Source organism: Phytophthora sojae, assembly GCF_000149755.1.
Source record: "Phytophthora sojae unplaced genomic scaffold PHYSOscaffold_4, whole genome shotgun sequence".
NCBI lineage: Eukaryota > Oomycota > Peronosporomycetes > Peronosporales > Peronosporaceae > Phytophthora > Phytophthora sojae.
This window is the reverse complement of record NW_009258118.1, coordinates 5,704,127-5,725,675: the sequence shown is the minus strand read 5'-3', so window position 1 is coordinate 5,725,675 and position 21,549 is coordinate 5,704,127. Positions and strand designations below refer to the sequence as shown.

Sequence of the window (21,549 nt, the reverse complement as noted above, 5' to 3'; positions counted from 1 at the left end):
GGGCAACACAATTTGTGGTGTGGACGACACAATTAGCGGAGTGTGTGTGCTGGGGAAATTGCGCACTCTTGCTAACGGGTCGGCGCCCTAAATAGCTGTCCGTGGCGGCGGCATGCGCGAAACCAACCGACGGCGCGCCAATTGCGGCTACTACAGTCAGCAGGCGACAGAAACAACCTGCAGACACTTTTCATGAGTCGCAGCGACCGCCGCAGTCCTTGACGATGCCTCACCGCAAAGTGTACGCGGCGGCGGCCCAGAACGACGACCCACACGAGGTGGTGGTGGCCACGGAAGACCCGGCCGCCCGCCCCAGAACCAGCTTAACCGCGGTGGAGTTCGAAGTCCCGCGCAGTACCTTGAAGACTGCGTCCAAATTGTCCAGCCGAAGCCTCCTGAAAGTCTGCAGACGGCTGTATCGACGAGGCTCTCGGCCTGTATCCAGACTCTACAAGAGACTGCCGTGGACCACGAGGCAGACCATCAACCTGACCATCAGCCTCTATGCGGCTCTCTACATTTTCCTGACGGTGCCGTTCCGGATCGCCTTTTACTACAACCCGTTCCAGCACGAGGAGCAGGAAGGCGTGCATCGATGGACGGAGGAATTGTCCATCTTCACCCCGCTGGATCTTGTGGCTGACGTCATTGGGCTGGTGGAGTTTATCGGGTTTTACCGTGTGTGGAGGGACTCGTTCTCGCAGCTTTCGGAGGAGGTGAGCTTTGAGCTGGGCAAAAAGCTGACGAGAGATGCCAACCGGCTCAAGATGCCCAAGACGTTAAGCCGTACAGCATCGGGCAACGCCCTAAGGACAGGAAAGGCCAAGTGGACGCTAGCTTCCATCAAACCATTGTCATCGATCGCGGGGTTGGACGTCACCAAGTCCCATCGGAAGTACCTTTGCGTGCGCAATTTGCAACTTGTGCTGGAGATTATTGCTCTTGTGCCGACGGACGCTATAGCCCTCGCGACTGGAGCCTACAATGCATTGCACCTGACGCGGATTACCAAGATCTGCCGCATCTACAGGATACGCCACTATTTGGAGCGGGTAGCCAATGTTTATTCGGATCGCGGATGGGTCCAGCACCTCTCTTCCACAGGCATTGATACCCTCGTGCGCAATATCGGGTTGTGCGCCGGCTTGTGCCACTATGTGGCTTGTGGATATATGCTTCTTGCTCATGCCCAGTGTGGTGTGTCCTTGGAGAATTGTGATGAAAGTGTGGAGACAAGCTGGGCAGTGCGAGATCGGCTTTTCGATGCAACAGTAGCCCGGAAATATGCTCGAACGTTGTACTGGGCATCCAGGACAATGGTTTTACTTGGATATGACGATGTTACCCCCGTCTCCGATGCTGAAACGGTGTACGCAGTGATCGTGACGCTCATGGGTGCGCTCTTCGGATCGTCGGTACTGGCGACTTTTCTGTTTATCTTTCGGATTCGGAATGCGCGATATGCAGCTTTCACAACGCATGTGGACAATGCTCGTGAGTACATGCACTCGAAAAACATTACGCGCACTATTCGGCGGCAGGTTACTGCGTATTTCAGTTACTCCTGGAGTACTCACCACAGTCTTGACAGCGAAGAAGCGCTGCACATCATGCCCAAACACTTGCAGTCAAAAGTTGTCGCGACCCTGAAGGCTACTCGCATAAAACAAGTATGCTTTCTCATGAAAGAAAGTGTGGAATTCGTCAATTTGCTCGCTCTTGCGCTTGTGCGTCGTGTGTATTCGCCAGCTGACCAGATCACTGAGCCCAAGTTTAACGTGCAGATGTTCTTTGTTATTCGTGGGAAAGTGGTGCTGTCATCTTTTAATGGCTCTAGTCCAAAGGAGTGCAACACGGGGGATTTCTTTGCGGACGCATGCTTGCTCTTCCCGGAAAAGTATGAAGAAAAAGCGATCGCGAAAACATTTTGTGAACTTTACGTTCTCGCCAAAGCCAAGTTTGATGAAGCCGTTACCTTTTCGCACAGAGGCAACGAAGTTGCTGTTCGCACGCGCATGATTGAGACCTTGGAAAAGTACTCGACGCAGTTGCGCAAGACTAAGAGATTGCTGGGATTGCGTGGTGGTCATGAGAGTGGCGGCAGAAACTCGGTCGGCGGTAGCACCCATAGTGTTGCTGATGAGGCTTATTCCGGTGAGATGAGGCGCGGTGTAAGCTGGCGACTTCCTGGTTCAATGTTTCGTGTGTACTGGGAAACTGCTCGTTTGATCGCTGTCATCTACGTCGCCTTTGAGGCCCCCTTCTTTTCTGTGTTTATTGCGATGTCCGATGACCAAGATATGTTTGCTGAGCAGCCCAAGTTCGGTGTGCGTTACGGATTGACACTTCTGGTGGAGGTTTATTTTGCTGTCGATCTTGTCTTGCGCTCGCGATACTTCGCCTTCTTGGACCAAAGTGTTATGCTGGAAGTCACACAGCCAGATCTCATTTTTGCTGCTTATCGGGCTAGTGGGTTTTACGTAGATCTGTTAGCATGGCTTCCTGTCGGCTTGATATTTGATTCCCACCCTATCAGCGCGGCACGAGGGCGTTTATCGCTCATTCGTTTGCTTCGCTTACTGCGAGTACGTGAGATGCCCGGTTTGTTCCGCAGCATTAGTGATTACCACGGTGTGAGCTCGAAAGCTCACCTTGTTGTCTCCCTACTGCTGGGTGTAACACTAATGTTGCACGTCGTTGGCTGCGTGTGGTTCGAAATGGCTTGGATTGAACGGGGGTCAACGTTTGAAGACGCTAGTTCGGAGGTGATGTCAGAATTGTCGCGCGAGAACTGTCTCCAACACGCAACGCTGTTCCAGAACTGCTCGTGGGTAAAATTCGATTGCTATGCTCACATCGGAGAAGCTTTCCCCGTCGAAGAACCATCTTCCATGTACACGTCCTCATTTGCCTACTTACGCTCAGTGTATTGGGCCGTAGTGACGTTGACCGCAGTGGGTTACGGTGACATCGTCGCCTATTCAACTGCCGAGAGCTACTTTGCGGCATTGTGGATTTTCATGGGAGGCATCATAAATTTTGGTGTAGTAGGAGCAATGTCAAGCACGATTACGAACGTAATGGCAACACGGCATCACCACATCGAGAAAATGAATACGCTGAACAGTATCCTGGAGCGTATGGATATTTCCGAGAAACTAAGCGGAGAGATTCGACGATTCTATCACCACCAGTTTGTGGAGCACAAACATGCCTACGAGTCTCAGCTGCTATCGCACTTACCTGATCAGCTTTGCTACCAGATATCGTCGTTGTTGCATTCCGAAGCTGTGAAGAACGTGCCGCTTTTTGATTCGGCTAGCACGGAGTTTCTTCATGAGATCACAGGCAAATTTCGACATCACAGCTACCAACATGGAGAAACCATTTGTCTAGAAGGTGATATTTGCCGCGAGTTTTTCGTCTTTCTGCATGGAAGTAAAGTTAACGTGTTCTTCCGCGTACGGAAAGTCCCGATACGTGCGCTCAACGGTGGTGAATGCTACGGTATTACCGAATTTTTGCTTCGGAAAGCACATAGTGCTACACTCATAGCGGCATCTTTTGTCCAGGCGTCGGTCATGACTCGCGAGCAATTCGACGTCATCCAACGCAAATTTGCAAGCGACCTCAACGATATAAAGGAGGAAGCCCATATTATGTGGATTGATCAGCACAATTCTATGCGGCGTGTTGTGCACAATCTCGAGCGCCTTAAGCTTCAGCCCCACATGATGCAAACGTCTACTCTTTTTTGCCAGCACGATACCATGGCGATAATACCCGGTAAAAGTGGTGGTAAAAACGAGAAACAAGGCCTCCGTGATGTTGACGCAATTCGAGGCACTTTCACGAGCATTTGGAATGCTGTCATCACGTGCTGGAATATTTACAACGTCATTTTCGTGATTTTCCGGATATGTTTTCACGCACACCTTCACTTTTCCGGAGGTTTAAGCACCGTTGTGTGGCTTGCTGACTTCGGATGTGACTTTTGTTTCGTGTTTGATATCTATCTACGGCTTTACTACTTTGGGGGCTCGGAGGTCGGCTTTGAAAATCTTGTGAGCAGGCAAGAGATGGATTCTCAATACCTACATAGCGCAACTTTCAGGTGGGATCTTGTTGCATCATTGCCCCTTTACGTGCCAAGAGCTAGCGGGTCAGTAGTGGTGAGTTTGTGCCGATTGCCGCGACTTGTACGTTGTGTGGATCTTTTGACGTACCTGGACGACGTAATAGTGCAGATACAGCAGCACTTCGCGTCGCACAATGTCTCCGCTTATTTGAGCCCCGCCAAGTTGATGATTATTCTTGTGTTGGTAGCACATTGTGTCGGCTGCATTTTCTTCCTGATATCTGAGAACGAGTGTGAGCATGTTGAACGATGCTGGATGGCTGAAGACCACTTGCTGCATCAATATCACAACTCAGTTCCGATACTCTATGCGAAGTCGTTCTATTGGTCTATTACCACTTTATTGCTCGTGGGCTCACGCGAAAGTATCCCTCGTGACGCAGCTGGTACGCTTTGGACGGCATTTACGTGCCTGGGCTGCACTTTCATTATCGGCCACATCGTTGGTGAGATTTCGGAACTTATTCTTGAGCTTGGTAAAGAAGCGAAGCAGTACAAGGATCGGATCGCTAGCTTCGACAGCTTTGCAAAGGAACACGAGTTGCCTGAGAACCTACGTGAACGCGTCAGCTTCTTCTTCCATCTCCAGTTTGAGCACACGAAGGGGCTTGATTTGCACAGCACCGTGCACGACCTCTCTGCAAACCTTCGACTCAAAATGATGCTGGAGGTCTATGGTCACTCCATTGCATTATTGCCTATTCGAAGCTTTCTTACCGCACTACAGATCAATAACCTAGCGTTGCGTATGCAGTCTGAGCTTTTCATCCCGGGCGACAACATTTTAGTTGAAGGGACGTATGGCAGTCGTTTGTGCATCATGCGGAAGGGACTTGCAGCCGCGTTTTGGACAAATTCAGTGACAAGCGTGGCTGCACTCATGCAAGGTGCGCTGTTTGGAGAAGTTGCTTTTTTTCTCTCGAAGCAGCGAAGACTAGCAACGGTCCGGGCGACCACTTCGTGCGAAGTGCTTTACGTTACCAAACACGACTGGAAAGAACTTTGGACGACGGATGGCGACCTATCCGATATTCAGATACAGAAGCATGCTCTGCACGCTATTCTCGACTGGGTTCGTGGTCGACTTTTGCGGTATCAACGGAGTAACTTACGAACAGCGAGCAGAGCTAAACGTCTGCTGGCAGCTCGCCAGATGGAAGCTTCGTCGCATTCCAATGCATCAACCCCGGAACCAAGTTTGCCGGGCACTCCGCCAACCGTACGACCCCTCGGTTTGACGACGAGAGGAAGTAGCAGAGTCTCCTTGCCCTCGGAAATTCAATTGCTCGAGAAGAAAACGAAATACCTCCTGACAAAGACCGATGCACTTGCATCCCAATACCGCGACGCTCTAACCGCCTTAAATTTGCGGCGGCGGGCATCCTCGGCTGTATCGAATCGGAGCGGACGCCACAGTTTTTCGCGAGGCAAAGCGCATGGCGCTTCCAGTGAAATGTACCGAAGTGCTATCGGAGATAAACCTCGTCTTACAACTGCCAACAGCAACGAAGCGGTTGATATTCACATGATTCAATTCATTGTGGATCTAAACCCGGTTAACAAGTTGATCCGAGAGAGTCTAACGAAGCAACACTTGCGCCGTCTGGAAAAGGAAAGCTGGGCACGGTTCAAGATCCTTGCAGCCGTACGACACGCTGTCGACAAACTGTTGGAGGATCTCATTCCCCCCGACACAACTTTCACACGTCCGAGGACAAGCGTGGATGGTGAAAATGACCATCGTCCACAAGTTCGAATCCACCCTTCTCGAGGTCTCGTGAAGCGGCAGTCGTCTTACTCTTTTCACTACAACAGCCAAAATGCCTCGGAAGCTTCGGCTGCTGCCAGTCGAAGAGCAGTTGCGCTCGACAATGCAGCTAAGCTATCGAAGATTGCGGCAGGTTCTGGTGAACAGAGTGCTTCTCTTCGAAGGCGGCGGTTCTCTGCTGTGATCATGCAAGAGGAGATACAGAAGCAACCTGGGCTGATAAAAGACACGAAGACAGGGATCACTCGCGCCAGCATGAGGCGGAGCCATTCGCTACCGCTATTTGAGGCCAAGTATTTTCAAGGCTTAACCCAAGAGGGTAAAACGGGTTTGAAGATGATAGATGGGGAAACATGGAGGGGAAACATTGATTTTGCTATCATTCAGCGCTGCCAACGCCCACAGTACGCGACACAACTCCGATTGTATCACCAGTACCGTCAGTGGAGAAATCCAGATTTCACGCCGGGTACTGCTATTGCGCAGGCTCCAAGTATGACCAATATCGCCAAACGGCTCAGTGACGTAAGACCAGTAACTCCCCAGCTGCGTGCAAGTTTTCAATTTCTAGAACCAATTCTTCGCACCAGCAATGTACAACGCCCTTCGTTGATGGGAATGAAGTTTCAACTTGTGAACGAGCGCACAGACATCCTTGATCCCAAGTCAAGGGCGTTCATCAGACGAATTAAAGAGCTGGGCAAGGTATGGGGTATTGGTATGCTTGCTGTGGCGCTTTATCATGTCACGATCACACCATTAAAGCTCTGCTTTGCGACCGATTTGACCGAGCTGCCTCAATCTACTCTGCGCACCTGGGCCGGATTTGAGGTCTTCATGGACATTCTGTGCGTCATGGATGTGAGCTACAGAATTCGGTACGCTTCTTTACCAGTTCACAGCATGGGCACCAACTTGGTCAGCTCGACGCAAGGCGGCTTTCGTCGAGTTTTTCTATACAATCCCGCTCTTCGCGCTGACATTCTAGCAATGATCCCTCTTGAACTGTTACTTTTCGTTTCAGAAGTCCGTGTGCCGCTAGCATACGCGCCTTCGATTGCTGAGACGGCTCACTGTTCGTGGTGGACCTCACGCTGGTTTTTAAGGATGAATCGTTTCTTGCTGGTGCAGCGTATTGAACCGCTATCGGAAAAGCTTTTCCAGTACCTGGTTTATGATCGAAAAGTACCAGTAAGCGATGCAGCATTATATTTCGTGCGTGGGTTGGCATCGTATCTCGCGATGGGGCATATTTTGGCCTGCATTTGGTTTGTAACGAGCGAACGTGCGTTCCATCACTATGGTACGTCGTGGCTATCGACATCTGGGATGCTAACGTATGTACCGACAGTTGAAGATGCAGGGCGGATGCTCACCGAGCAGTCTACGACCTTCTACTTGGGTAGTGTTTCGCTCTCGAGAAAATACTTGAGGTCCTTGCTCTTCTCGATGGAGTGCATCTCGACGCTTTTCTACGGTGATATCCTCTCCATGAACCCCTTGGAACTCGTTGCGGAGATTGTGATCACGCTGTGGAGCATTTATATCTACGGCGCACTTGTGGGTGCCCAGGGTGAACTTCTAAATGCACAAGCACGTCGCGAAGCTGCATTCGAGCAGAACCTGGGTGAACTCCAGCACTACTTGGTGCAAAATGAGGTTCCTAAGAAGCTCAAGCGTCAAATCAAGTCGTACTATGCGCGGGTGTGGCGACGGCGCAAAGGAGAAAACGAGTTTGCTGCTGTGACGAGCGTCTCACGCCTTCTGTACGAAGATGTTGTGCTGGCCACCCTGCGAGGCTTTGCCACACGAGTTGTGGCGTTCCGGACGTTAGATGAACATTTTCTGCGTGGTCTGTTGGTTTGCTTAAAATACGTCGTTTGCTCCGAGGGAGAGGAAGTCACGATGAAAGGCGATGTCGATCATAGCATGTATTTCATTGCCAATGGCCGAGTCCTGGTGAAGCTTGACGCTGCCGAGTCGATTCGTGAACGAGGTGACCACTTCGGCGAGTTGGCGTTGCTCTATGGGATCTCCCGGCTCGAAACGTGCGTGGCGCTCACCCTTACTGAACTCTATCGCCTCGATCAGCAACCGTACGAGGAGTTATTGCAGAACTTCCCGGAGTATCGGGAACGAAACAAGTTGGATTGGACAAGTTGCAATGCTCCAGCCCCCGACCGTACGATGCTCGAGGCTGTAGTTAGGAATTTCCAGAGTGGATCCACGCGGAAGTCCACGACGAGAGTGTCACGATTTGATACCCCTTTAGTGCCGGCTCTCAATGCCGACGATGTTGTGGCTAATGCTGAGCGCATTAATGCCGACGTGCCGTACTCGCACATTTACAAGTTTATGATGGACTTGCTCGCGCACTTACACCGAGTAGATCCGTTGGAGGTGAGGGATCTCGTGCTTAAGGGACGTGCAGGGGCTCGAAAGCAACTGAAGGCACTGCTGGGTTTGGCTACATCTCGCGAGGAGCTAGCACATGCCGCCCCCGCCTGTTGGTATCGAACTGGTTAGTACCTGTCGCATGCACAGTATCACCTACGCCAATCTGATGATTAAGCGCTGTTCGACGATGCCCATTTGGATGCTAGATAGGCCTAAAAAATGCAAGGGACAATTCTTGTTGTTCATCATTCGGGTCCCTGAACGGTTAGCCTCATTTGTTCGTTGCGGAGTTTCATGGATGCCAAACTTAGGCAAGAATTTATTTTGGCGGCCACAATCCCGTGGACAAGTGCGACGTAGCAACGTAACGCGGTCTGGTCCGTTTTAGCTCAGTTGATGCTCCGAAGATGATCAGAGGAAGCGCCAGGAGCAAGGGGAGCGCCAGGAGTAAGGCAAGCCGAAGCAGCAAGGGAAGCAGGAGCAGCGATAAGCAATCGTGGTTACACTCTCTCACTCGCAAATCTGCTGGTCGAGTCCACACGACGTTCAGTTTACACACACGCTTGGCGCGAGTACTGGCAGAGGACCGCCAAGATGCTTTCGATCCGCATGCGACCGTCGTCAAGATGTGGGAGCAGTCCCTATTGGTGTGCCTTCTTCTCGAGGCCTTCATGCTGCCTTACTTGCTAGCTTTCCAGCCGGAGGTCGTGGGAGGTGTCTCGATTTTTTTCGTGTTGATCTTTGCGTGCGAATTCGTGTTCACGCTGGACTTGTATGTCCAAGCTCACATGGGCTACTACTCAGATGGCAACCTCATTCGAGACAAGAAACGAACGATTCGGCGATACATTCGATCGTGGCATTTCGCGCTTGATGTCATAGCGATTATACCCGTCCAGATTCTGGTGATCAGCTTTCCCCGCGTAGTGACGAAGCTTTTGTTCGTGAAGCTTCTTCGATGGTCACGGCTACCGCATCTCGTGTCGAGTCTGGACGAGTTCTACGCTAAGCAGTTTGTTGTACTCAAGCTCCTGAAAGTTCTTGCTTCGACGCTCTATCTAGCCCACGTGTTGGCCTGTATACGCTTCAGTTTTGGGGAGAACACGAGCCAAAACAACCCCTGGCTCCCCGCAACCTCACTACATGATCTCCCACTACATCGGCACTATTTGGCTTCCCTTTTCTGGAGCGTTGGGATCATGACAGGTCTCTTCGAGGGGGAGCTGCCACGACACAATACGGAGTTTTTATTCACGATTTTGGTTGCACTGTGTGGATTCTCCATGTTCACGACGTTGTGTGCGACTATCTTCGTGATCTCCAAATGCGAAAGCGGCAACACTGAAGCTGTGGGCGCGCGTATTAATCAACTGGTGCACGTTCTCTCTTTCCATCACGTCCCGGAAAATCAGCAAGCCCAAGCGATCGAGTATCTAAAGGTAAGCTATACACTTGCGCTACTACGAAGTAGTATGTGGGTATGATCTGATGAAGTATTTCTTTGCCCACAGCGCTACTACACGGATGCGAAATCGACAGACCGCGAGACTGCAAAGATTTTATGTCCTTCAATTGCCAACGATATCCAAGTAGAACTCCTGAAGGCAACTATTGCCGAGGTCTCGATCTTTGGGGGTTGCAGCGACCAGTTCATCGTAGCAATGACAAGCCTGCTGGAAATGATAGCTGTACCGGCTCAGACGACTCTCTTTTCGGTTGGAGATCATGGCAACGCTATGTACGTCGTCCACTCCGGAGTGCTTGCCATTATCGTCAAGTCGGTGACCGTAAGAGAAATTCGAAAAGGCTCGTGCCTGGGCGAGCTGTACGTCTTCTCCTTGTTGCCGTGCATGGCTACCGTTACAACCACAACCTATGCGATTCTGTACAAGCTGTCTAGATTTCACTGCGAGCGCGTGCTTGAAGGTTACCCGGACTGTGCTTCTGCGATCGCTGTTCATGTCAGAGCCATGTTCAAGCTGCTGAACATCAGCGATGACAAGTTGGGCACTAACGTTTCGACTTCAATCAGCACCCCGATAACCCCAAGGAAACTAACGTCTCGTCGGACTTCTGTCACAGCTGGAAAATCAGCAGTTGTAGCTGGACCAACCCTGGTCAAAATACCGTCAAGGAGAGATAACAAAGTTATGCCCTCCCGACGCGAGAGCATTACGCAAAAAATCTCGAGGGCTACTCGAGCTATTGGTCCACTTCGACGGGACATTTCGCAGTGGAGCAAAAGGAGTATGCGCAGCGAACGAATACGAGATACCAACCCAGATACCATGCTAAGTGCAGATACGTTTCTCTCACCACCGCTGACCGACCCGGGCTTAAGACCTAAAGTACCCGCTGGAAACGAAAGCCAACAGGGCCCCAATATGGGGTTAATTTTCGAGCACCATGTATTGTGGCGACTGATATTACTTCGGAGATGCATTGATCACCAGTCTGCAGTGCGCATGTGGTGGCTGTTGTTGTTGCTCTCGAATCTATGCTACTGCTGGCTTTTGATCCCCGTCCAGGTTGTTTTTCCGTTGTGGCAGCGACCAACGTGGATTTTCCAAACGACCGACACCATCGCGAACGTCGTCCTGGTGTTTGACATCGCTCTGAGCCTGAATTTGTCGTTCATGGTCGACTCCGACAAAGTGATGGATCCGAAGCAGAGTATGACTCATTATCTGAAAGGAGATTTTGTCTTCGACCTGCTGTGCGCACTGCCTTACGAATATTTAAACATGCACAATTATGGGCTCATGCGGCTGCCACGACTCCTGCGCGTGTTCAATCTGAAGAAACAGTTAAAAGAGATCAAGCATTTCATTCAGCTCAATAGCCGGCGACAACTGCTGCTCTTCATCCTTTTGCTGATAATGATGTTTCACGTGGTTGCCTGCATATACTTTGGTATTTCTTACGCTGAGGGATTCGATTCCAATGAAGACGAAGCGTGGGTGTGCCCCACTAGCCTCTGTCTCCGTCGACTGAACGCAACACACTTGGAGAACTGCAATGGTACAATATTCACGGAGGCACCGAATCGAGACGAGTTAGAAGGGATCACCGCATTGGAGTACTTTCGTTCGCTGTACTATGCTGTCGGGGTGCTAGCTTCACCTGGGAAAACCGTGGAGCCTACCAGTGACCGTCAACTGGTTGCAGCGCTGGTTCTCATGCTTGGCGGGTTCTTGATATCCGCTATCGTTGTTGACAACGTGCAGAAACGCTTTACCGCCTCTGCATTCGAACAGAAGCAATTCTTCGAGACCAGCACTCGGATTCAACTTTTTCTTCGGCGACAGAAGGCCCCGCTAGCGATCCATCATCGCGTCAAGTCTTTTCTTGATTACTGGTGGTCTACGCATCGAGGCGCTGTGATTCGTGAACTACTGGCCGATCTCCCGCGATCAATGCGGTTGGAGTTACTGCGAAGTATCTGCATGCCAGTTCTGCAGACATTAGCGCTACTACATGGCGTCCATTCAGTGCGCGACCAACTCGAGGAGATTCTGGTTGAGAACGCTGAATTCATTCTGTATGGCCAAGGAGAGACTGTTTACCGGCATGGAGACTACGTGACTGGCATGTTTTTCCTGCTTGAAGGAGAGGTTTGTGTAGTGGAGATGGGAGGGCCCCCGGCTGAAGTTCCGCGTGGTGGATTCTTCGGCACAGCGGCGCTTACACAGAAGGAGCGTGGAGAGGGATACATGGAGCATGTGTGCGCCAACAGAGGCTGTATTGTACTTTTTGTATCTCGAGAGCAGCTGCAAGCTATGGAGGCGATTTTCCCAGCGTTGAAGAACGAGCTTCTTGCTCTTGATCAGCGCTTGGTCAACAACAAGCTGGCGGGTTTGAATGTGAACACCTTCCAAGAAGTAGAGAATCCAATCGAAGTTCCGTCGCGTGTGTTTCTACACAAGATTCTGTCTGGACTCGGCAACCTGAGAACTGTCGTGTACGATCCGGACTCGGTGTTCATTCTGATGTGGGAAACGTGGGTGTTCTTGGTCATGACGCTCCAATGGGTGCTGGTTATTTTCCAAGCGTGCTTCCCCTTGGATGAAGGGCACAAGGATGCTGACGCTCTCATGATCTTTCTGGAGGTTTCGTTTGTGCTGGATATTTACATCCGCTCGCGCCTGGGATACTATGAGTACGGAAACAAAATCATGAGCCCTCAGCGCATCAAGCGCGCGTATTTAAAATCTGGGGCTTTCGTGCCGGATATCGTTGCTCTTCTGCCACTATATGCTATTAACTGGGAGTTGCCAGCTCAAGGTCGGTGGGACCTACTCAACATCAACAAGTTGCTGCGGTTATTCAAAGTTCCCAGACAGCTACATGCTTTGGAGACGCGGTATCTGAAGCGCACAACGGAGCTACGACTTTTCAAGTTACTCTACTACACATTCATGCTTTTACATTTCCTAGGTTGTATCTGGTTCAATTTCGCGTCAAAGGTGGCATTTCCCAACTTTGCTACCCGTGCGACGGGCAAGCAGACAGCTTTCGGTCACAACCTGTGGCTGCCGCCAAAACAACTGGAGAAAGGATCGCATATGCTGCAGTACATGGCGTCGCTTTACTGGTCGGTTGGTTTGATGTCTTCGTCAGGCGAGTCGGAGTACCCCCAGAGTACTGCGCAATGTATTTTCAGCGTCGTGACTATGACCTTGGGCGTCTTCCTGTTCGCGTATGTGATCGGCAACTTCACTGACATAATCGAGCTCACGAGCTCCGAAAGCAAGGAATTTAACGTCAAGATGGGAGCCGTACGCCACATGCTAGACCATTTCAAGATGCCAGGGGCTCTACAAGAGCGCGTCAATACGTTTCTACTGTTTAAGCGAATCCACACGATCACGCAGGAGCATCTGCTTGGGCAATGCCTCCCGCCTTCGTTGTTGACAGACATCCGCCTCGTGTATCTAAAGCCTATGATCGATAAAGTGGACTTCCTTGCTGGGATGGAGACGTCGATCACACGAATGCTCGTCTGTCTCCCAGTTCACACAGGTGCTGGTTTCGCGCGGTGAGTTTGTCGTAAAGTACGGCGACAGTGGCAGCGACATGTTTTTCATTTTCACGGGGATAGTTAAGCTGCTACTGCCCGCGCGGATCGCCAATCGCCCAAAGACTACGTTCAGAGCAGTTGCAAATGTTTTGGTAAATCGGAAGGAAGGCGAGAATGTCACTCCGAATCAGGTTGGGCCTGTGATGACCGACACTGGAAGGGATTGGCAGCAGAACAGCCCCCAAGAAGAGCTGAAGAAGGTGACGGAGATCTCGGCGGGGAGCTATTTCGGCGAGAATGCTCTGTTTACAGATGGAAGACGTGACGCGTATATCCAGGCTCAGACCTCGTGCATTTTGTACAGATTGTCTCGTGAATCGCTGGAGCTAGTATTTGACAGATACCCCAAATGGAAGCAGAAAGTGTTGCGTATCGCGAATATCAACCGCGAGCAGGCACGGCTCCTGCAGCTCTCACGCGAGGAACAGCGACGAGGGATGACCACAGCTAGTGGCAAGGTGCTGTCTCGATCTGACATCGTAAATGAAAAGGCTGAGAGTTTGAAGCAGAAGCGAAGTCACACGCGGTTGCAGAAGAGTGACATTGCCAGCAACAGACCGACGAGCCAAAAGCTGACGCGCGTACTCGACCGATTCATTTTCAAGCCTCTCCTCGTTGTGCTCGATGGTTTCATGCACGGGGTCCCCGTCCAAAGCAAATTCCACTTGTTCTGGGTACGATTCATCGTGTGGTGCACTACGTACGTCGCTATCATGGTGCCCTACGAGCTCACGATGGACTCGATGAAGCGTAAAACGGTAGCGGCTGTATTAGTGAACACTGGCGGATTACTATGCCAAGCTGCCTTTATTCTGGACGTGTGGTTTAGCTGGCATGTACACGGATCGCCAGAATCCATGGACCTATACGACCAAAAGGTGCGCAGTGTCTACATGAAGGAACGAATGATCTGGGATATCCTTGCAGCGATTCCCTTCTACGACTTTCTATCCGTTTATGACTGCAGTTCGTGGTTCAAATTAGCGCGGTGCATTAAGTTCTTCAACCTTGGGAGCTACCTAGCCGAGCTAAACCGCCGTAGTGTTGCTGCCGAAGTCACTCGATTCTTACATGTTTGGATGATCTATCTGCTGGTCGTCTACTGGGCGGCATGTGCGTATCTGGCTGTATCAATGGAGGTTGGCTTTGGTAAGCAGTGGGAAGGGTGGCTCTCATCGCAGGAACTAGTGATCACGAACCCAAGGAACCCATCGAATGAGCAACTTACTCTTCGGTTATTGCGTGGCTTGTTCTTCGCCATGGTGGCGTTCGTCAAGAAGGCGTACTGCCCACAGCCTGAGACCGCACCAATTTATGCGTTCCACATCGGAATGTCTTTTGTCGGTCTCATTGTGATGTCTAACGTCATCGGTGAACTGGCAAGCCTGTTCATTTCTTACATTGGCCTGGAAGTAAACTACTGCAAGAACTTCATCGCCGTTGAGCTTTACGTGGCACGGCTGCGAGGCTCAAGGCGCGTACGTACGTCTTCATGACGTCCTTTTGGTCTTCTCACGCTGGCGTCAACTACGAAGATCTCTTGGCTGAGATGCCACGCGACATCCGTACAGCTTGCGTGCTTCACGTGTCCAAGAAGCCGCTCACGTGGTTTATTATGAAGGTCGTGTCTCCAATTTGCTGGGAAGGAGGCCAGAGCATCGACGCGTTTTCGCGGTCCCTGGCTGAGAGACTGCGCTTCGAGAGCTACCCCTGAGACGAGCACGTCGTGACCGAAGGCAGCATTGTCCGCGCCATGTATTTCGTGATCAAGGGCCACTTGAACATGCACAGTCGGCTGGTATTGGACCGCCCGGTTGGTCTTCGCAGTGGTGGATACTTTGGAGAGCGCGGACTTCTAGGCTGCAGTGTCAGTGCCTACACTGTGCACACCGTTCGCGCCTGTGACCTCCTTTCTCTAAGCTCCGAGGCTTTTGCTCAGGTGCTTCAAGAACACCCTTTTTCCCGCCTGGCACTCAAAGTTTGCGACTGTGCCTACAAGTATCTCAAGGGCCAGCATCTCGCGTCGTGCTCGCGGAATGACATGGAGGAGCACTGGGGAGAGGCCCTTTTGCTGGCTCTTCAAGCGGTGCGGACCAAAACCCAGCCAGCTCCGGTTTCTAGCCCTGCATTGACTGAGAAGCCTGTGGAAGTGACGGCCTCGAGCACGGAAGTTACGGCGATATCTTCATTTCAGACCGAGACCGCCGCTCCTCCTGACGACACTGCAGCAAGGTCTACGCGCTCGTTTCAACGCATCAGCAGCATGAAGCACCCAGTAATTGATGAAAACGCTCCAGCCGTCGTCCATAGTACCCATTCCGAGTTTGAAGACCTGGCCGCTCACTTGAGCACGATGTCCAAGGCCTTGGATACAGCCCACGGGTGCTTTGAGGCGTTCGCCCCCCTGCTTGATATCATGCTCTCGACCGATCCGCTAGAATGGAACGCGAGCTTCAATGCGCCCAGTGTCCCCAGCCCAGCAAATGAAATCGAATCGAGCGGCCAGACAACGTATTCACGCTGGAATTCGCCCTTCACAAGTGCACAATGAGCGATGAGCACCGGTGCCATTCATCAGTCGCAACGGCGGAGATGAACACTCTGACGCATAGCGAGAAATTCATGGTCTTTGTCACGACAATGAGAGGACAAGAAGGGGCGCCTCCCCTGGCTCAGATCGGTGATCGCGTCGACCGATCTCTGTTGACGAAATCAATGATCTCGTCATAAAAGTCATCCGATCTACAGGTACATGTACTGTACGCGGTTTACTCGTAGTATTTAACACGCCAGTGAGCTTAGGAAGAAGAAAAGACAGCGTAGGGATAAGGAAGACGCTTTGCGTGAATTTGATAGCGGGGTGATCACACCGAGACGAGGATACAGCAGTAGAACCTCCCGAGCTACATGCACAATACTCAAAGGCGATCCGATTCCTATACTTCCTCGGGGTCGAATCCACCCAGATGGCAACGTTTTCGTTTTGTTCTGTGTGCTTACACGTGTGAGATAGCAAAGGAGACCCACCTCGATGACCTGGAGACTATCCATTTATGATACCCTGCTGTATAAGTATCTATTCAATAGCAGCTTGCACACCCGAGATATCTCGAGAGCCTGCTTCATGTGGACACAAGGAGCGCTTGTTGGGATCGAGATGATATCAAATACCATCCACAATATACCGCACCTAGACACCGGAGACAACCTAGTGGACACTCTCGAATCCAGTTTATTTACTCAACGTGATAAGATACTTGTTGCGATCTGCATCCGGTCATTCTCGAACTTGCATCCTCAAGCACATCGAGATACCGATTCCCCCGACGCACGTCTCCTGCTCAAGCCAATCTCGACGACATGAAGATCTTTGTCCCCAGTCTTGCGCTGCTGGCATGTGCGCTCGTGTCCGCCGACGACTGTGTAGTCACTGGAGACTCGACAACGACCACGACCGACACTCTCACGAGCTACAGTGATGGCGCTTCTGCCGCCGCCAGTACTACTTCAGCTGAAGATGTCGCCGTGACTCTGGCTGTGGTAGACCCCGTGGTCGACTGCGCCGACCTGCTGTCCGTCAACATCACGTCGATCGGTGGCGCTGGTAGCAACGTCACGTCGGCTACGGAGACCACGACCGACGGCGTTTTGTACTGCCTTGTAGAAGGTTCGCTGCCTCCTGCGATCACGTGGGAAGTTATGCTCCCCGTGTCGACGTGGACACAGCGCTACATGCAGATCGGCTGTGGCGGTCTCTGCGGCTCCATCGAGATGTCAGTCGGCGCTGCCGATGGTTCGGAGGCAGTCAACAACGGCAACCTGGCCACTGGCGCTACGGACATGGACGGCGGCACTGACGGCACCTTCGGTCTCGTGGAGGGCAAGCGCGTGGCCTTTGCCTACGAGGCTCAGCACTGGACGGCGGAGGTGGCCAAGCTGCTCATCAAGAACTACTACGGACAGGAGCAGGAGTACGCCTACTTCAACGGATGCTCGGACGGTGGGCGTGAAGCGGTGATGGAGGCGCTGAGGTACCCGAACGACTTCAACGGCATCATCGCCGGCGCGCCGGCCATGCTCTTCTCCTTCCAGAACAGCTTCCACCACGGCTGGTTGTCGGTCAGCAACACCGACGAGGACGGCAACCACATCGTTCTGTCGGACCGCTTGGACATCCTGCACGACGCCGTGGTGAGTGCCTGTGACGCTCTAGACGGTATTGAAGACGGCCTGCTCTCCGACCCGCGCGCGTGCGACTTTGACGTGTACAGCATCCAATGCGCGAGCGATGCCGACAACTCGACGTGCCTCACGTCGACTGAGATCGAGGCTGTGGCCAAGTTCTACGCCGGACCCATCGACGCAGACACCGGCGACCACCTGACGGTTGGTGAGGCGCAGTTCTCCTCGGAGCTGGGATGGTCGGGCGTCTTCGTTCCCGACGCCGCCACGGATACCATCATGAGCACCAGCACCGCGCTGGCTGCCATCAAGTACCTTACCTTCGACGAATACCCAGGCGACAACTACACGCTGGCCGACTTCGACTTCGCCAACTCGACTATCGACCTGCTCCGTGCGCGTCACCCGCTGCTGGACTCGGTGAGTGCCGATCTCTCGGCCTTTGAACAGGCCGGCGGCAAACTCATTTTGTGGCACGGCTGGGCCGACCCGCAGATCTCGCCGCGCACTACGATCGCCTACCATGAGGCGCTGCAAGCTACCATGGGTGCCGACGTCGTGGAAGGCTTCGAGCGTCTGTACTTGCTCCCTGGAGTCTACCACTGCGGTGACGGCGAGGGTCCGTCGGATCTTGACCTGTTGGCCCCCATGATGCAGTGGATCGAGGAAGGCGTCGCACCCCACAAGGTCATCACCAAGTCCGCGGACGGCGACAGCACCAGCACACGGCCAGTGGGTGAGCTCCTCCAGCTCCAGCAGCACGCGCCGGAAACTCTCCAGCACTTCGGGCTCGGGATCCTCGACCAACGTGACGCGTCCGGTGTATCCGTACCCCGCCATTGCCAAGTATGTTGGCTCGGGATCTATTGACGACGCCGCCAATTTCGGGGAGGGAGCGCCGCTGTACACGTACCTGACGGGCTACTGGCTGGGCCAGGACTTCTTCAACCCGTTCACGCCTATCGAGGGCTAGAGTGAGTCACGACAGGTACGACCGAGACAATCGGGTTTTACCACGGAAAAAGACGAACAGATTCATACAAAGACGGCTAAAGCATAAGAAAATCATCTTTATCCTGAAATGAGATCAATTACTACCTTTGGCTGATGTGTGTTGAATTGTCGATGACGACGCAGGCAGAAACGAACTCGAGGGTTTCTGCTTGCGTGCATCTTACCAGTCCCAGTGTCCACCGCAGCCGCGACCACGACAGCCACCACCACATCCCCATGGACGGCCCCACGGGCGTCCCCAGTGTTCCTTCTTGTCGCCAACTTCCTTCGGCTCGCCTGCGACTGGGTCCAGTTTCGTCTCAGCAACTCCATTCCCAGTTGTCGTGGTTGGGGTGTCAACCAAAACTCGGAGCGCAGATGGTTCAGCTGCAACGACACCTGCGGTTGCAAGTACTGCAGCGACGGCGACGGCGGTAAGCTTCATCGTCGTTAAGATGCTTGGTAACTTCGAGCTTGAGCAGGCAAATTGCGTAATGAGGACTGCATGGATAGAATGCAATGGGGATTTCTTTCGGCTTTCATCCGTTTTGCGTCGAAAGTTTCCGTGTTAGCTACCATCAACTCGACCATTCCTGCAATTTTCCAGTCAACGGCACTTGTGTATTCGTCGAATTCGAAGACCAAATTACTTCTCTCAAACAGAAAAAGCTCTTCAAAATTTTCAAGGTTGGCAATCCAAACTTTTAATGCGAACAGGAAGAAGCCCGAAGCGTTGATGATCTCGCCATTAACGGCTTGCTTCGGAGACGAAGCTCTGACAAAATTTATGATTGCGGCAAAGGAAATTCTCCGTTTGGAGGTCACGGTTGTGAAATTGGAGCAAGCCTCGCATGGTGGGGTGGCACAGAGAGAAAGTGCGGAGGATGTATGCTGCAGTTAAACAAACAAAGGAAACTCCATTGATGTCGAACGCGATTAAACTGAAGAAGAACCTGGACGAGTTCAGGGTCATTAACGTTTTTTTTAATGAAGAACTACAACGACCTGAACCTCCAAAAACATGTTCGTTTCTGTGGAGAAAAGGACTTTATTTAGAGCGTACGCCAGAAACTACAAAAACTCTACAGTACAGTGCATAGTCCCAACCAAACAACGGATACTTCATACAATGCCACTGTGGCGTTCACCAGTATTTTAATACTTCGAAGTACGTACCTGGACGTATTTTGTCCACAGATTAGATTAAGATTCGGCCACTAAAGCTTACTAAGTAAATCAATTGTTTGCTTATTGGGATCGTAAGTGCTGTCTCGTTCATCATGCTGTATTAGTATTTTGCGCAAAATTAGAAGATGTTATTACAAAAAAAACTTGCAGCTAGCGCGCGTGGTGGAGCGCTGGGAAGCTCAGCGGCAAAGCGTTCGAAAATCCATACGAGAAAATGCAGGGAGTTCGTACGAGCAAACCGTCAGATTTCTTCTGTTAGTGTGGAGAAAAAACAATCATGATGGTGGGAGTATGAGGACTTTTAACAAGTAACATCCGAAGCGACAGGAATCCTGACATCGACCAACTAGTCAGGGTTGCAAGGCCACACCTATGATTCCACGCACAATAATGAGAAAACAGTTTATTTTAACTAAATCATTAAAAAAATATTTAGCATTCGTCACTCTGCGGTGAGCTACCCAAGTCCAAGATGGCGACCCCCGTCAAGCCAGAGACCCCACCGAGCTCTACCGACAAGACGGAGAGTTCTGGCTCGAGGTGACGCTAAAGTTCCAAGTGCTGAAGCAGTCGCACGTGGTTAAGTACAAGATCCCGCTGAACCCCATCCTGTTGGAGCGCGTTGACGTGCTCGAAGCCAAGATACTCGACCTCCGAGACGCGACCGAAGACCTCCAGTGCTATGCCAAGGACGCCATCGGGTTGCAGGACCTGCAGCGCCAGGTTCGGAGCTGAAGATAGCCGTGGCCAGTCGTGACACAGCCATTTCCACGCTGAAGGGGGAGGTCAAGTGGTTCAACGTGCTGCGGTGGTGGTGGAGAAGCAGGCAACGGCCAAAAAGGGAGAGTTCATCTTGTGAGGAGCGAGCTCGGACGTCATGCTGCCAACCCCGGGACTTTACCAACTCACTGCCGTCATCTCCCACGAGATGAACAGCGCCAGCATGCACATCCAGTTGGTGCAGGGCAAAGCGTGCATTCAGCATGTCTTCTCGAACCTCGGACAGAGCTCGACCATGGTCACGGATACCATCCGCGTGAACAACCATGAGCGCGTCGCAGTCAAGTGCCCTGTCCGCCTCACGGGCACGAGCTACCTGACGCTCGTCCGTCTTGCGAAGTGACTGAAGTCCCAGGTTAACCGATATCCTTTTGCTGGTGGAGAGGCGTACCTCACTCCCATCTGAATGCACTGCTGTCTTCCGATTTCGCCTGCCGGTATCCAAAAGTTTGACCCGAGCATTTTCTCTTTCATACACGTAAGCAGGAGCATTAAATTTTAAAATTGAAATTATACTTTTGCATGAACGCTTCACCGACAGTTTTACTTTCTTGTGTACGCATTTATTCATAACTAAAACCACACGTACGCCCACTAGTAAGCAACAACTTCGTCAAAATAAATACTTCAGACTAAGATGTATTTCCTTTGTGTGGAACCAAAAGTGCTACGATAGCGCTATCTGAGTCCCTTGTAGCTGTAGCTGCAGTGGAACGCGACGGCCAGAGTGCAAACAAGTTTTATCACACTGAACAAACCAAACCATGAAACGTGCAAGAAATTGGTTTGCTCGTAAACTACACAGATTTCCGAACCAAAATTACCGCTTTCGCTGGTTTGTGGTCAGATCCTTCCAGCTTTCAAACCACGAGCAGGGGTTCGGAGTTATGTAGCGTTACAGGTTTGGAGTTACTGTGGCGCTCATTGGCTACAAAAGGCTATACAAAGATATCGCACACTTTCGTAGAGGTCCGCATTTGTTGAAATAAATTCTCGGGCTGTAGAATACCCAAGTATGTCGTT

At 51.7% G+C, this 21,549-nt stretch overlaps 5 protein-coding genes across 5 annotated transcripts; all 5 read left to right on the top strand.

Moving 5' to 3' along the window:
* Positions 1-224: 224 nt before the first annotated feature.
* On the top strand, positions 225-8,470 carry PHYSODRAFT_315234 (hypothetical protein; the record flags this gene model as incomplete). The annotated part of the gene is made up of 4 exons (XM_009529183.1): positions 225-241; positions 386-5,271; positions 6,145-8,299; positions 8,338-8,470. The coding sequence occupies 4 exons, from the start codon at positions 225-227 to the stop codon at positions 8,468-8,470; spliced, it is 7,191 nt and encodes a 2,396-aa protein (XP_009527478.1).
* Positions 8,471-8,929: 459 nt separating this feature from the next.
* PHYSODRAFT_301094 (hypothetical protein) lies at positions 8,930-11,826 on the top strand (the record flags this gene model as incomplete). The annotated part of the gene is made up of 3 exons (XM_009529182.1): positions 8,930-9,742; positions 9,815-11,741; positions 11,765-11,826. The coding sequence occupies 3 exons, from the start codon at positions 8,930-8,932 to the stop codon at positions 11,824-11,826; spliced, it is 2,802 nt and encodes a 933-aa protein (XP_009527477.1).
* A 3,310-nt stretch (positions 11,827-15,136) lies between these two features.
* On the top strand, positions 15,137-15,934 carry PHYSODRAFT_332213 (hypothetical protein; the record flags this gene model as incomplete). The annotated part of the gene is made up of 1 exon (XM_009529181.1): positions 15,137-15,934. One exon carries the CDS (start codon positions 15,137-15,139, stop codon positions 15,932-15,934), a length of 798 nt encoding a protein of 265 aa, XP_009527476.1.
* An 809-nt stretch (positions 15,935-16,743) lies between these two features.
* Positions 16,744-18,538, top strand: PHYSODRAFT_315233 (hypothetical protein; the record flags this gene model as incomplete). Its single annotated transcript, XM_009529180.1, has 3 exons — positions 16,744-16,790; positions 16,884-18,252; positions 18,299-18,538. The coding sequence occupies 3 exons, from the start codon at positions 16,744-16,746 to the stop codon at positions 18,536-18,538; spliced, it is 1,656 nt and encodes a 551-aa protein (XP_009527475.1).
* A 1,485-nt stretch (positions 18,539-20,023) lies between these two features.
* On the top strand, positions 20,024-20,869 carry PHYSODRAFT_257077 (hypothetical protein; the record flags this gene model as incomplete). Its single annotated transcript, XM_009529179.1, has 4 exons — positions 20,024-20,035; positions 20,183-20,198; positions 20,219-20,469; positions 20,675-20,869. The coding sequence occupies 4 exons, from the start codon at positions 20,024-20,026 to the stop codon at positions 20,867-20,869; spliced, it is 474 nt and encodes a 157-aa protein (XP_009527474.1).
* Positions 20,870-21,549: the final 680 nt, after the last annotated feature.